The 16,893-nt window shown below is 38.9% G+C and overlaps 1 protein-coding gene across 1 annotated transcript in view; it reads left to right on the forward strand.

The window, feature by feature from the left end:
* The window catches only part of CHFR (checkpoint with forkhead and ring finger domains), a 31,933-nt gene extending 15,499 nt beyond the window's left edge, over window positions 1-16,434 (forward strand). Inside the window, exons 10-18 of the mRNA XM_075275160.1 lie at window positions 891-1,053; window positions 5,522-5,661; window positions 6,221-6,340; window positions 6,570-6,653; window positions 7,557-7,627; window positions 9,822-9,909; window positions 14,182-14,289; window positions 14,876-14,948; window positions 16,060-16,434. Coding sequence (XP_075131261.1) covers window positions 891-1,053; window positions 5,522-5,661; window positions 6,221-6,340; window positions 6,570-6,653; window positions 7,557-7,627; window positions 9,822-9,909; window positions 14,182-14,289; window positions 14,876-14,948; window positions 16,060-16,102 — 890 coding nt within the window. The 3' untranslated portion in view covers window positions 16,103-16,434. The remainder of the gene's footprint in view (window positions 1-890; window positions 1,054-5,521; window positions 5,662-6,220; window positions 6,341-6,569; window positions 6,654-7,556; window positions 7,628-9,821; window positions 9,910-14,181; window positions 14,290-14,875; window positions 14,949-16,059) is intronic.
* Window positions 16,435-16,893: the final 459 nt, after the last annotated feature.

The raw sequence follows: 16,893 nt of genomic DNA on the forward strand, positions 1-16,893 counted from the left end.
TGAGATCCCCCTTTCCCTAACTCTGTTTGAACATGGTTGACGCTGATGCATTCCATAGACCACCTTTGTTCAGGAGGAACATATTCAGTTTCTCTTTTTTATTCTCTACCTGTTTATTAGATAAGTGTTATATAACCATGCATGTGATATCCTAACATGGGATGTAATGCATGAATAATTCATGTCTGGTGGAATGGCCAGTGTGGCAGTTTGGAAGTGTTTAAAGCAAGGTGCCCCTGGAAAAAGTAGTTTTCAATTGTGAAGCAGACCAACTCGTGCTCCACAACATGGCGGAATTTGCATTAGGTGTGTGAACACTTCCGCATGGCTCGTCTGTGACGGGATGCCGATGCAGTGCATCGGCATCCAGTTGCGGCATTCCACTCCGGATTAGGCCCGAAGAATGGGCCTAATGTGGATGGAGCCTTGCGCTGTGGACGCCACAGCTGAGTCAGCCTCGGAATCTGCGGCAAGATAGGGCAACTTGCTGCTTTTTTCTGCTACTAACTAGAAAAAAGAAGCAAGCGGCTCCCATTGAAGTAAATGGGAGACTTTTTTTTTTTTTTTTTTTTTTTTTTTTTTAAGGTGTATTTCGTGTCAAAATCCGTTCAAAAAAACTCTGTGTGAACATACTCTAAGGCTGAAAATGTAATAGAGGGATGGGGAATATACGTATAGGTCTTTAGAGAGGGCACATAGTAGGTGAAGTCACAGTTCTTGTGCAGATGGTTCATCCACATGGTTGCTCAACTTTTTGTTGGGAAGACTGCTGTAACTTGCCAGTTCAAACACAGGCATACTTTTCATCATTACAAGTAGTAATTTTATACAATTGTATTGTGTCTATATGGTTATATGTTTCAAATTTGTTTTCTCCCTGCTAAATCAAGAAAAGTGTCGCAGTGAGGAAGACAGACGTAGTATGGATGCTCGAAATAAAATCACACAAGATATGCTGCAGCCAAAGGTGCGTCGATCATTTTCTGATGAAGAAGGAAGTTCTGAAGATCTACTTGAGCTCTCAGATGTTGACAGTGAATCTTCAGACATTAGGTTTGTAAATGGCATTGCTGTCATTTTGTGGAACAAATGATAATACCGAGCAACCACAGGAATAGATTGTTAATACAATACAAGGAAGATTGGCAGCAGCAGTAATTCAATCCAGAACCCCTTAGGGAACAGAAAATGCAGGAGAATGACCAATGGATATGAAGAAAACCGCGCTACTCTCTTGGGATAAACCAATACACGCACTTTATTCCACTTTCTTAAAAACACGACGCTACAACACAGCGTTTCGGGGATTCCCCTTTTTCAAGTGTCACAAAACACACAATATACCCTAATAAAAATAACAAATGGCATAATAAATAAATGCAACAGAAGGCAAAATAAATAAAAATACACATATGCATATAAATATATAAATATATAAACATATAAAAATAGGTAGAATGGCAGGTCTTAAATATGAATGTTCCATTACACAAGTATTTATCGTTGTTTGTCATTAATCCAGCAAAGTTAAACAAAGTTGCTACCCCAGCTATTGGTGATAGTTGTAGCTACATAAAGTGACCAACTGTAGTATAATGCAGGTCAGCAAATGTTCTAATAATAAAAGAGTAGGGTAACCAAGTATTTCATAGGCATGGCTCAGACAATAATGAAATATATAAATAAATAAATAAATTACTGTACCAGACAAGGAGTTAGGAGCATGAATCAGGAGCAGGAGCTTCCTTGCACGAGTAGAATGTGATGCACAGCGTGGAGTGTATGGGCTACGTGTGTAACGCGGGCTTATTACACCTGGGCGGGCTGGAGGGGAGGGTCACGTGCCAGGTGTTGCTAAGAACTCCCCGTTACTTACTTAGAACTCAAGCCTGAAGATCATATATTATACAATCCACATAATGACTGTGGATTGTAGAGACATCCAGCTTATTTGAATAAAATTGGATCGCTACTCCGAGATGCTCGTGTCTAGGGAGAGCGGTCGTGCCCGCTCGTGTGTTTAACCTAGTGCGCATGCGTATTGCACGGCACTAGGTTACGGGAAAAGCCGAGCCGAGTCGACGAACGACCGCTCGTGTGTCGGGTTTACTACGCATGCGCGTACTCGTCCGGCCGCATAACCGGCACTAGCAGTACACTGGCATGTCCTGCCTATTGGATTCTAACGGCAGTTAGTTTAGACGGATGTCAATTAGTGTGAACCGCATATGTGGTTCACACTAATTGACATCCGTCTAAACTAACTGCCGTTAGAATCCAATAGGCAGGACATGCCAGTGTACTGCTAGTGCCGGTTATGCGGCCGGACGAGTACGCGCATGCGTAGTAAACCCGACACACGAGCGGTCGTTCGTCGACTCGGCTCGGCTTTTCCCGTAACCTAGTGCCGTGCAATACGCATGCGCACTAGGTTAAACACACGAGCGGGCCCGACCGCTCTCCCTAGACACGAGCATCTCGGAGTAGCGATCCAATTTTATTCAAATAAGCTGGATGTCTCTACAATCCACAGTCATTATGTGGATTGTATAATATATGATCTTCAGGCTTGAGTTCTAAGTAAGTAACGGGGAGTTCTTAGCAACACCTGGCACGTGACCCTCCCCTCCAGCCCGCCCAGGTGTAATAAGCCCGCGTTACACACGTAGCCCATACACTCCACGCTGTGCATCACATTCTACTCGTGCAAGGAAGCTCCTGCTCCTGATTCATGCTCCTAACTCCTTGTCTGGTACAGTAATTTATTTATTTATTTATATATTTCATTATTGTCTGAGCCATGCCTATGAAATACTTGGTTACCCTACTCTTTTATTATTAGAACATTTGCTGACCTGCATTATACTACAGTTGGTCACTTTATGTAGCTACAACTATCACCAATAGCTGGGGTAGCAACTTTGTTTAACTTTGCTGGATTAATGACAAACAACGATAAATACTTGTGTAATGGAACATTCATATTTAAGACCTGCCATTCTACCTATTTTTATATGTTTATATATTTATATGCATATGTGTATTTTTATTTATTTTGCCTTCTGTTGCATTTATTTATTATGCCATTTGTTATTTTTATTAGGGTATATTGTGTGTTTTGTGACACTTGAAAAAGGGGAATCCCCGAAACGCTGTGTTGTAGCGTCGTGTTTTTAAGAAAGTGGAATAAAGTGCGTGTATTGGTTTATCCCAAGAGAGTAGCGCGGTTTTCTTCATATCCATCGGTCATTCTCCTGCTGTCATTTTGTATCACCCTGTACATCTTAAGGAATGTGTTTTTTGTTTGCTTTTCTTTTGCTGTTTTTCCCCTCCTTTTTCAGAGTGTGACAATATATACCGTATTTTTCGGACTATAAGACGCACTTTTTTCCCCAAAAATTTGGGGGGAAAAGAAGGGTGCGTCTTATAGTCCGAATGTGGCGCCTGGCATCCGCTGTACTAGAGAGGCGGAAGCCGGAAAGGGATAGACGCCGGGGCCTGAGACATCGCTGTGCTCCTCTGCCCTGCATGAAGCCAGCAGCAGGAGGAGTGATGCTATTCCGCTCCTCCGTCCCCCCGCCGCTGGCTTCAGGCAGGACAGTGGAGCGCAGCGATGTCTCAGGCCCCGGCGTCTATCCCTCCCCGGCATCCGCCTCTCTAGTACAGCGGATGCCGGGTCAGTATCGGTGGCCCCTTCTCCCCCGGGGCCGGTCCCCACCGGCCCCGTACCTGTAGAGTTGCAGGCCGGCTCCTGCGCGGCGATATCGCAGGAGCCGACCTGTTCGGGTGACAGCCGGGAGCCTAATGAGGCTCCCAGGCCTGTCACGGCTATATTAGTATTGCGGCTGGTCTCTATGACCAGCCGTAATACTAATAGACAGAATGTCCCATAGACGGCAATACAGTTGTATTGCCGTCTATGGGACTTGCAATCAAGTGACCGCAGGTTCAAGCCCCCGGGGGGGAATAAAATAGTTAAAAAAAAAAAAAAAAAAAAAAAAAGCTTTAAAAATATAAATAAAAGTTCTAAATCACCTCCTGTCCCTAGAAAAAAAAATAAAAAAATATATATATATATGTATATATATCATAAACCACAAGGTGATCTAAGCAATGGATATTCCCCAAAATGGTATAACTAAAAAGTACAGCTGGCCCCACAAAAAAAAACACTCTATGCATCCCCGTGCAGCTGCAGGGTCACCTGTCAATGTGGCCTTGCAGCTGTTGCAAAACTACAACTCCCATATATTAAATATTTTACCATTTTTTGCTTCAAAATTTTTTTTCCCTATTTTCCTCCTCTAAAACCTAGGTGCGTCTTATAGTCCGAAAAATACGGTACTTGCTGTGGAATTGGCAAAATAATCTCATACTCATGCATGTGCTAGAAACAAGAATACAGTATCGATAGACTGTCTTTAGGATATGCCATTAATATGAGATTAGTTTTTAAACTCCACCAAACAGCTATGGAAGTGCTGGGGTTCCTCCATTGTTTACACTGGTTTATGCACCAGAACACTGTACACTTGGCACTGGCTATTATGAGTGTTTGACTTTAAGGACATGCGACCACCCTCAACAACAGTTCACTGGCGGGGGTGATGACAGTTGGGTCCTCACTAATTTGCCGGGCTATTTTATGGGTTTTGGCACACTTATGGAGACACACACAATATATATATTTATTTATTTATTTATTTTTAAATGTAGATTGTGAGCCCCACATAGAGCTCACAATGTACATTTTTCCCTACCAGTATGTCTTTTTTGGAATATGGGATGGAAATCCATGCGAACACGGGGAGAACATACAAACTCCTTGCAGATGGTTTTCTGCCCTTGGTGGGATTTGAACACCAGGACTCCAGCGCTGCAAGGCTGCAGTGCTAACCACTGAGCCACCGTGTGGCCCCTACACACACAATATATATTGTCAAATTCTGAGAATAAGAGACACAAACAGGGGGGAAAAAAACAAAGTACTGATGTACAGACCAATGTAAATCAATGAAGATGTGTTCAAACATCTTGTCACTGCGTTATAGGCCAGCGATATTCTGACCTCTGCAACACCAATTTAAGTATTGTTGGAGTGTGTAATGTTATATGTCATAATTTGTGATTTATTTGTTTTGATTGGGCAGCTTGCTTCATAAATATGCATCATATTCCAACAACCTCAGATAAAGCATTTTAAGCAAAATGCACATCTATGGTGGTGGGTGATACTTTTTGGTCCATGGCATTTCTTCCTTTAGTATGTTTTTGGTTGCACTCTGTTTTTCTATGGCAATAGGACCTTGTTCAAATTGTACATCACCTGTTGTGCAACCATTCCTTTTTAAATATGCATTTTGTCTAATTTTGGTTTTAATAACGTTTAGATACTTTTGTATATGACTCTCATGACTATATCTTGCACTTTTTCTTGGGCGTTATTATGTATTATCTAGCTCTAATGTAAATGGTGTGTATATAGTGGTTATTTACTTTAGATATTTTTGAAATCATACAGCCAGCCCTATACAGTGTGCCGACAATGCCCAGGGTATGGTAGACATACTATGCAGCCACATCCTTATCCACTTCCCATTGAGACAGAAGCAATGCGGACATTAGGTGATGCCCCTTCTACCTCTGCCAACTTTCCTGCAGGTTTGTTTTTATATTTCCATAACATAAGATTGATTTTATTTTCACTGAATAAACAATGTAGTCCACATGCATAACCAGTCTACCAATAGAGTCTTTCTGACAGACTTTTTAAGGCGGTGTATTTCTAATTCTCAGTATGAAAAGTGATAGTAGACATAGAAATGGATTAGAAAAACAAATATATGTAAAAACCTGCCTTCATTGTTAGTTTTTTTTTTTTTGGGGGGGGGGGGGTTCTGCATGCCCTGAAACCTAGTCTTGTAAACATTTAGCAGTGAACAGGTGTTTGTTTCCTCCCAGTCTTTTCCGTTTTCAGCAGACTTATGAATGTGGGGTGAGGATCTGCTAGGACCTGTTATGCTTGGTCTCCAATTACAAAAAAAAATAGAAACTTGGGTTGGGTCTTTTTGCAAACAGTTGCCTTACAACCAAAGAAAAGTCTGATCCTAGGGCTGATATGGATGATGATCTGAACACACACACTCACCAATTTATTAGCTAGACAATAATGTCTTATTATTACCACCATATATAATATAGAATTTGTTTTTCTTTGTAGTTGCCCAGGAATATGTATGTTCTTCCCAGGGAAGTCATGTGATATGTACATGTTGCTTCCAGCCAATGCCAGACAGGAGGAGCGAACGAGAGCAAAACCCAAATGTGGCACCTCAGCAATGCAAGTCACAACTTTTAACTATTTTTTTTTTATATCATTGGTTTGTTTCCTTATACTTGTGACTGTCTATAATGGCTCTTTATACTGCATATTTTGTAATCTACCCTGCAACAGGACAAAGGGCTTTGTATATGAAAAGACAGCCGTATTTCCTTCCAGCCCATCACTAGTTTAATTGCTCCAGGTTTCATCGGATGTGTGCATCTTTGACCTTGTTTTGCTTTCACAGGCACTGTATGTTTGCAGTCCTTCTGTCACATGTATTGGGGATGCACCAGAATGGGCTGCTTAGGCTGTCTGGCTCCATTTTGTGGTAAGCTGCTTACACCTGAGCCAAATTGCCATTATCTTGTCATTTTACCATATTTTACGTCATAAGGACTTTTATGTCATTGTTAGGTAGCGTGACCTGGGTGAGTTCTAGGTGTAACCAATTCAGACTGTATTGATTTATAGTAAGACCACTGGGCAATTAAACACTCAAAATAAATCTGGCTAAAACAACCCCCTATTCTATTTGTATAGCTCAGTAGACCTACATTTCCATCATCTATACTGGTTTCCTTGTATAGGGTGTTCACACTACAGTTTGATGTCCGTTCTGGTAGGGTCTGTTTAAAAAAAGATTGCCTTTCTTAAAGGACTTTGATGATGATTTGTCCTTTGTCTTAACTGATCTATTTTTTTACTTTATTTTTTTTGTTCTGCTTTCTGAGCATGCACAGTGAAAAAAAACAGACATTTATAACGGACAGTATAATGAACAACTGTCCATTAGCCATAAACATTAATGTTATAAAATAAGGGATTCTTAACATCTACCATATGTCTTTTATTTTGAACAGAGCAAAAATTCTCCACCCCACATTATGTCCACTAAAATAATGAACATATGACAGATTTGGTGAAAGCAGATACTATCGGACCACAGATCAAATCCCATTGAAAGCAATGGGATTTTTAATGGATTTACGATAGATCTATTAGTGTCCATTGTTAATGTTTTGGAATGGATGGTAGCAACAGACACTAATAACGGTAGTATGAACGCCCCCCCCGAATGTCCAGTGTTCCAGTGTATACTGGAATGCGGACTGCATGTTCAGATTAAATAGTGCACGTATGTCATGAAATGTTCTTTGCTCGTAATCTTGTTCTTAAACCCACTATTTAGTATAAAGGATACAACTTGCTTGTTTTGTTTTTTTTCTTTCAGAGTTAAATCTTGGAGAAAAATGTTTGGACTCGGTATTAAACAACAACAACTATGAGTCTGACATTCTAAAGGTAGGAACTGACCTCAGATGCACAATATAACACGAAGTAAGACACATAAGTAAAACTAGCGCAGATGTGGTGTTGGTACATTTCTATATTTTAGTTAACCTATTGCTTTTTAAAATTTTTGATATGTCAGAAATCATGATCTACTCACCCATTTGTGCCAGCTCTGTACCATAAAAAATGCTAATTTTGGTGCACACCATGTAGAGGGTGGGTGGCGTTTAACAGGAGGATCACATCTCGCTGTACTTGACAGATTTAAACCAGAAATTGGCACATTATAACTCAAAATTTCAACTGCTCACAGCAGGCATAGGTTCTAACACAAGGACAGCAGCAAATGCAGCAATGCAAATGCAGAAAATGTATTATGTGCCTCTTAAATGGATTCTACCGCCACTAAAATCTGTTCTGTGGCATACTGTGCATACACTTTTTTTTTTTTTTTTTGGTGTATGTGTCAAAGTGCAATTTACTTGCAGAGAGAAATCAGCTAAAAAGTCGGGTTTTTCTGTCCGCTTGAAAAGTCGGACATCTTTACATGTGGACAGTGAAGGAAGGGCACGGAGTGCAAAAGAACGCACCCGATCGCCATTTAAGTGAATGACAAGTGTCACGGACACAGCTAGTGTCCGCTCCTAATGTCCGTGCCAGATTTTGAACGGACTCTAGGAGCGGACACTACCTGTCGGACACTGACGGTAGTGTGAACGCCCCCCTAAGGAAAGTATTTCCAGGAAATTACATTTTGTTTAAATAATTTTTTCTATTAAATATATATTCAAAGAATTTTTTGAGATCTGTTTAATTTTTGGGGGGAGTAGATAAGCTGAGGAAACACTTAATGTGGCTGATGTATTCTGTGTCTATCTACATATACATAGTACATACATATTTACATATACATAGTAAGTGAGGTGGCCACTGCAGAGATGCACTGGAAACTGCAATTGTCCATTCTTTGTTATGTCAGCAGTAGACCACAATGAGGACTTCAGGTCAAAAGAGGATAGGTCAGATTCTGATTTTAGATGGTCTTTTTTTCTTTCCTGGTACGAGTGATAAATCCTCTCTACCAATCTAGCAATAACATGGAAGTCATCCTAACCAAATAACAATAAACTATTTTGCAGTACTTCTGCAATGAGATAACAGAATAGAACTGTACTGGTGGAAGCATTGCCTTGTGATTCTGCCTGCAAATACAGCTTTTTATTAAATATATTATTCAATATTCAATTTTATATATTTAATATTAAATATTCAATATTATAATGACAACCTAACCAGTAAAGTCAAAGTGTGTCATCACTTTTGTCCTGTATCCTAATTGTGAGGGGTTTATTCCTTATTTTAATTTTGTGGACAGAGCGAGTTAAATCATTCCTATTTATTTCCTATTTATCTCTCATGTTTGTATTGCTTGAAATGTAATGCCATTTATTCCAACTTTCATACACCAATTTTCTTTCTTAAATTTTGTATTAGTAAATGTGTTACGTCAGATGGGGGGGAAAAAAACAACTTTTAACAAGTCACTGACTGTGCGTTCATACACTTACATCCACTAGATGGAGCTGTGCAATCATTATCTAAAGAACACTTGACATATCCAAAACAGTTTATGTAGTGCCTTGTTTGTTAGGAAACTTCCCCTTCTAAATCTTGAGTGGCCTCTTTCCTCAATTCTCTGTTTTTTTTTTTTTTTCGGTTTTTTTTTTTTTTATACAAGACATTATGTGCAACGAAAATGTTACTGTGAATATTCTTGCTTAGTTCAGGTGCTGAGCTGCTTGTTGTCTTTCAATTTGGGTTATGTATATCAGTGGATGTTGTTTTTTGGTTTTTTTTTAAATTAAGGATCATTTCTCTTGAGATTTTATTCACACAACTGTAATACAAATAAGACAGTGGACGTTTTTCACAGCCGTTTGCATCCTTGTCTGTACCTCTTTTCAGGGTGCCCTCTTACATTTAAGTCTACTGAGTGGTCTGTGAAAATGGCTTAAATAGGTCATGTGAATAGGTCTCAAATCAGTCTTTATTCTCATCAGGGAAGTAATTTGTTGCTGAGTGATATCATTTTTGTTAATATAAAGGTCAACATGAAATGTGGTCTTACAGCTGTGTATAGTGACACGTCTACGTGGCTATTCTTGGTATTGCTAACACCTTTGAATTACATTTTTCTTCTCAGAATTACCTGGCATCCAGGGGTTTAACATGGAAAGACTTATTACACGAAAGTCTTGCTGCCGTTCAGCGAGGGGTTTTTATGCTTCCTGGTAAGTAGCCATTAGGTTAGATTATTTTATTATGTTATTTATGAAGCACCATGTTTAAGCATGGACTGCTATAAAAGCCTTTTTCAGTAAATTCTTGTTTTAGTATCAATTTTCACAGTAACATTGTTCAAGTTGAATAGGGACAGAGATTCCTCAGGTCCAGTTTATAATCCTATCATTTTGATACTGGAGAAGGTTAAAAAAAAAAAAAAAAAAAACTTCAGTAGGTGGTTACCAGGCCCCATAATAGGAGAAAAAAATCTAGTTCCTGGAACTTGTGATACATTGTACAATTTCAAGAGAGGTCTTGAAAGTAAAAGTATCAGCAGCCATCACAGCATTCTCTGGCAGAAAGTTCCATAGTCTCATTGCTCTTTCAGTAAAGAATCTCCATCTACAACAATGGTGAAACCTTCTTTTTTTTTTTTCTAGTGTTGGAGGAAGCCCCCTTTGTCATAGTACAGGGTTTTATATAAAGTGATCCTTAGCTAGATCTCTGTACTAGCTCTTTATGTGTTTGCATTGCATTTTTAGTAGGTCGCCCATTAGCCCTCTTTTTCTCCAGAGCTGAATAATGCCAATTGTAACTTCCTGCCTTTAAAATAGTGTGGGTTCAAGGGAGAAAGACCCAAGTGTTTAAAGAAATGGGTAAATTAAGCCATTTCTGACCTGTATACAAGTGCCCAACATTGCATACAGTTTTCTATGTGTGGTCTGACTATTAATTTGTATAAAGCCAAAACTTGTGTCCTTATCGTTATTTAGGCTCTGTACTGTCAGGAGGATGGTGTCAGGCAGGGTCAGACAAGGGGTATGATTCTGTGATCAGATACTGACTGCCTCTGGTTGGAACTCTGAATCACACCCCTGCCTGACTCTGCCCTACTGACATTGCAGAGCTTAAATAGCACCGAAACAAACTGCACGTGTCGCTTGGGAATGGTGGGGGGCTAGAGAGAAAATTCCACTGCATTGGAATCAATGGGGAATCAACTATTAACAGATGCTAAGAACTTGAATTGACAGTGAAAAGTCTTATTTATAAAGGCTCTGTTGTTTCAACAAACTTTGCTTACATGAATAGTACCGGTGATTATAAGAAACTTTGGATTATATATTTATATCAGAGAAATGCTTCTTTTTCCTTTTATCAGACTATTTCCTTGTGGTGCGACTGGGAAAGATGTAAGATAATAATTACAAATAAAAAAACCCAAAAAACATGCCTATCCCCAGCTCTCTGTTGTTCGCCATCGGTGGCCTTTCCACCTTCTGCTGGGCCACGTTGATTGAAGTCCTCAGCCTCACAAGACCAATTAGGTCACTGATTGGCCACAGCGGCAGACAACTGAGTGCCAGGGATATTTGAGTATGTTTTATTTCTTTAGCAGTCTACAGAGAGGGGAGGGGGGAAGTTCACGAATTGAAGGAGATATGAAGAAAAAAGATCCTGACTAGGAACTTTCTGTCACAACCAAAGCACTTTATTCTAATCAGTACAGGTCAGTGCTCCTCTATGTGCCCTATATTCCTGGAGGCTGTTTGTGTGTGAGAGAGAGAATTAAAGAGGAGATTCTCCTTTACTTACTGTAAGCAATGTATGGAAGGTATATCTCCAGATATAGGATTCATGCTAAAAATTGAAAAATATGTTGTGTAATGACTAGAAATAGTGTTTCTTTTATGTATACACACAACAGCTTATCTCTTAAAAGTCAAACAACACATTAGGAAAACGTTAAATATTTATCCCAGATGTTAAACTTGCTACTCTTTAGTTTCTGGGCTTACTTTTTTGGCACATTTTTAAATATTGGCACATAATTGCCTATGCACCACTAATGCGGAGGAGACCTTTTTATCTTAGAATCCATAAATGTTAAAAATAATGGCTTGTCTTCTGCTATACTTTTTTCCTGCATAACTTGGGTTTACATTGTATCCAGACCTGGGAATTTGTCTATTTTACTGTTTTAGCATGATGGAGTCTCTATACATCAATTACTATGACTACAGGCTTTCTGTTTATACATGCAATGCTCATTTTGCCCACTAGATAGCGTGATTACTGTCCCTATACATCACTAACACCTTTTATCCTAGAAAGCTGCTCAGGGTGGTAGTGACAACCCACTGCATGAATCTGCAAGATTGATGTGTTTACCCTTACTGTGTTAGAATGACTTCCTTTCATGCACGTGTAGTATAATAATTTCTCTGCTTCCTATTGCTGATCATCTTATTCAGTGCATGCTGAATCATGTGTTGGTCTTTAGATATTGGAGAAGTCTTTAGTAGTTGATATCCTTATTAATGGCTAACTTAAAAAAATGATGACATATTGCGAGCTTTCGGTCCCTTCATCAGGCTAGTATACACGGTACAAAGATATTTTTTTCTTTAAATATTGTTTATAATAACAGATGAGACAGAAAAATGACATTATGAAAATAATGGTATATATTACTTACAGTTTAACTTTTAATAACTTGTCTTCATTACCTTATGGCAGATATGGCAGTTTATATCACAATCCCAAAAACATTGCATATATAATTTCTGTGAAATGTCTTATTGCCAATCCATATCAGACATATATGTAGTATAGGATCACTTGCTGTATATAATGTAATGTTGATACCAAATAATTTTTAGACTGAAAATCAAGTGTTTGTTTGTTTTTGTTTTTTTGTAAAAGTGGTCATTTTTGGCCGTAAAATATTTCTTCCTACATTTATATACTCATTAATATTGGCAGATTTGGCAGGATGAAAGTTGCCCTAACCTGGCAAAATGAAGGTGTTTTGTACATGTAACATCAGTGTGCTCCTATGTGGGTACAAGCTGTACAAGCTGCAGTAAGGTCTGTGTACCACTACATGTATGGATAGCCTGATAAAATTAACAGGGGTGAATTTAAAGGAGTTTTTCCACGCATCCAAGATCAGTAGAGGTCAGGCAGCTCAGACCCTCACTGGTCAGAAAAACAGGAGGCTTTCATCATGTCAATGGGGAGTGATGAAGATAACCAAGCGGTGTGCTTCAGCTACCTCCGGTTCTCTCATTGAAATACATGGAGCTGTGCATGCACTGCCCGACCACTACTCCATTCTAAACGGGGAACAGAAGTTCCTGATTCTCCTTATCTGTGTGTGTCTGAGAAATAACGTAAATAAAATTTGTGATTAATTGGACATTTTACCTCAATTACGATTCATTTTGATTATTTAGGTCATGCCCCTTGTAAACCACGCCCTCTTTACAGTATAAGTAAGTGTTGGGCAAGCCCCACAAGATTAGTCTCACAGGTTATTATTTTGCCAGATAGAAGTAAGATGTATCCTAATATTGTTTACAGCACAACCCCTGTTTCCGCATGCTCTGCCCCCCCCCCTAAATAATGCATCAGCTGACCAATGGACATTTACACAGAACTTCCACATGTGCTTACTCCATAATATTATCTCTAGCTGCTCCTTGCACGTTTGAGACGCTGAGTACACTGCAGAATGTTTTTTTTTATTTTTCTCCGCTCAGAGCTCTTAAAGAGATTAAATTCCTTCATAGTGGTGAGATTTGATCTTTAGCGCTATTCTTATTCCTTACAAAGCACATCTGTATCGCCCTTGTCCTGTCTGAAGGAGGATCTGTGAAGAAGGGAATTCACTAAATATTCAAATGTTCCTCCTGATATTGGCATAAATCTGGTTTTGAGATTTGAGCTATGCATCTCTATCAGATGACATAATACCTAGTGTTTTAACATGCCCTTGTACATGTTTGTATGTGTGTGTGTACAAGACTTGATAGTTACTGCAGTGAGACCAAACCATCTATTATTTATGTGCATGCATTATTTACATTGCCAGCTGTATTCAGAAAGCCAGAAACGTTGTACATTGTAAATAAAGTTTATATTGCACCGAAATGCCTTTATGCATTAAAATAAATGCTTTTATGTTCCTGAATAACGGAGTAGTTATTGTTATGAAACATCATCTGCTATCATATTGTAACTATAACATATGAGGCGTCAGCTGCTTCTTCAGGGACACAGCTGTGCTTTTATAATACTATCCATGTGGGTATAAGAAACTTTGTTGGACACTTATCTGTAAGATTCATGGCACAATACAGAGCCATAAGAAAAGATGCTCCAGACTTGTATTCCCAAGAAGAATGCAAGTATTTAGAAAAAAGTTAAATTATTTGACTGTATTTTTTGTGGGAGTTTTTTTCTTTAATTTTTTTTCTTTGTAATGTTTTGTTCAGATTACAGGATTAACGGGAATACTGTGCTTTGCTACTTCTGTGGCCTACGCAACTTCAGAGATCTTACCTATCAATACAGACAAAACATCCCACCTTCTGATTTACCAGGTATTTGTCCGCCTTTACTATAGTATTTGTATCACTAATAGGCTTCAATTTGGCTGAGCACGGAATATCCTTATTAGTAACTAATGAGTACATCTTGTCCTTCACATAGTGCTTGCAGATATAACCAAAATGTTTCAGATGCCAATGCGATTTTAGCTGCAGTTTTCGTTTGCTTACTGTTGTACTTATTAGTCTTGCACTGAGCTAGCCAGGATCACCAAGTGGATTTAGTTGATGTCCAAGATATACTGAAGCCAACTATTCAATACAAAACAGTGTGCAAAGAAGCCTCACTTTTACTATGTTTGTATTAAGAAGCCCTATCATTATCCTTCAGCGTGTAGGGAGCATATGGAGAAGAGATGTGCAAGTTCTGTACTGCTATAAACCTGTATAGAAGAAGTTTAATATTGGTCCATTCTGAGCCTAACATACATCTATATTTTTGACTGGAGATAAGTGGACATGTTAGCATTGTTTAGAGGAGCTAGGAAGTTATGATGACTTTCTAATAGGAACTCTTCAGTTTTTGACTTTATCTGTGGACTTGTAAATATTTTAAAATGAGCTGCTTTGTTCTTTTCAGTGGCAGTGACATCGAGACCAAATTGTTACTGGGGAAGAAACTGCAGAACTCAGGTTAAAGCACACCATGCTATGTGAGTATTGGAGATCATAGCAAAGTTCACATGACTCCAGTCATGTCACGGTTGTAAATCTGTCACATGAAAGAATAACAGGACTGTCAAACATATGTACTTCTATTAGGCTCTGTTTACACTGGCATGCTTTCATTTTTAGCAGAAGCATTGGACAGGAATTTATCTATAAAAAGTTTCCTGATTATGGAACAGAGGTAAACTGAGCCAGGAGGCCCCAGTACACATTAGGTACTGCCTGGGCTGTCCTAGCTGATGGTATTGTATGTGGTCAGCTTTAGTTCCATGCTTCTGTTAAATTTGATGTGCCAATGTAAAGCTACTTAAAGGGGAGTTTCAAGAAGGGAATCCGCCATGGATCTGCTGCTTGTTGCAGCAGCATCATTTAGGTGACTGCTGTTCCTACTTCACAGGCCAGTCATGTCATGGTTATTTGTCCCATTCAGTCCCATTCAAGTGAACATGCCATACCAAGCACAGCAATGTACAGCCCTTTGTTTTAAATTTAGTCAAGAAGTCTCATTACTCACCCAAACGCTGTGTCTCTTCAGTGGGGGTTTTGGGTACCTGTGGTCCCAAAGGTCTTATATGGATGAACTATGCCAAGGATAGGTTGTCAGTATTACAAACCTGGAAAAGTACTATAAAAGGCTTTTGTTAAAATTCTTAGATTTTTTTTTTTCCTTTTTGTGGAGATGACCCCTAACTATCTATATAGTAAGCAACTTTATCTATAAACAAAGTTACACATAAGGATAAGGATTGCATATAGATTATTCCTCTTTGAGAAGTGGACCACTTTTTAGTGCAGTTTTTGGTGGTCATCTCAGAGGTTTTCCTCATATTTTATTTTTTCGGCAGTAAATGAAATCATTGCTGCATTGAAAACTGGCACCTAGATAGTCTTGCGTGAGCCGAAGAGGCTAAAATTGCATCTAGGCAGTGCTCTGTGATCTAAACATATATTATAGCAAGCAACCAGTGTGATTTATGTATTTATGAATGAATTATTCCTCAATATATTGGGTGCTAAAAATAATAGAATGTGGTTATTGCTTTAGATAGCGGCAAGGAAGATCTAAGCTAAAACATTGCATCTTTGTCTTTCCAGGAAATTTAACCATATCTGTGAACAAACGCGCTTCAAGAACTAGGTCTAGAATTGTGCTATGGAAACTCTCATAAGAGGATGCATGAGAGCTTCAGGAGGATGTGAAGATGCCTGTGACCTCATAGCGAGAAGCAACCTGTTCTTGGGGCGGTGGTCCGCTTACACTGTGCCAGATTGTCTTGGCACACAGTGATGGTTGCGAGTTTTATTGCTCTTGGATTTGTTGAAAATGTTTGAGGATCAGGCAAACTCAACCGATACTATTATACAATGCAAAATGTCTTTATTCCAGTTAGGGACTGGTTTAAACGTTTGATACATCGGCCCAGTGACGCTGGGTTTTACAGCTTCCTGCTGCACACCACCGTATTGCTGTTATTAATGGACATTTTAGTATTGTAAATGACCTGTTTTGTTCATCAGTTAATATTATTTAAAGATTCACACTGAATATATTGCAGGTTACCTGCTATTTTAGTGCGCTTTCCATTCAGGGAAATTGGTTCAATTTACAGCCATTGGTTTATTATACACATGACTAGTCTGCTTCTCTTTTCTGTAAAAGGGCTAGAGTGAAGCGAATAATTTTTCCTGACAACTAATTGAGTCCTGGAAAATCCTGCTCTGCACTGTGGTTCCTGTGTATGTGATCTGCATAACTGAATATCTATGTTGCTCATGGAATATGCCTGCAACACTGAATGTTCACTTCTGGGACAGTAATGTCTTAGTAACCTATATCACCTCTGATACCATGATTTTTTTCTTTTGTTTTTTAAAATTTTATGGACTATGACATGTTACAAGAAAAACAAAAACACACTGTATAGTACA

This window comes from Leptodactylus fuscus, chromosome 1, assembly GCF_031893055.1.
Source record: "Leptodactylus fuscus isolate aLepFus1 chromosome 1, aLepFus1.hap2, whole genome shotgun sequence".
Taxonomy (NCBI): domain Eukaryota; kingdom Metazoa; phylum Chordata; class Amphibia; order Anura; family Leptodactylidae; genus Leptodactylus; species Leptodactylus fuscus.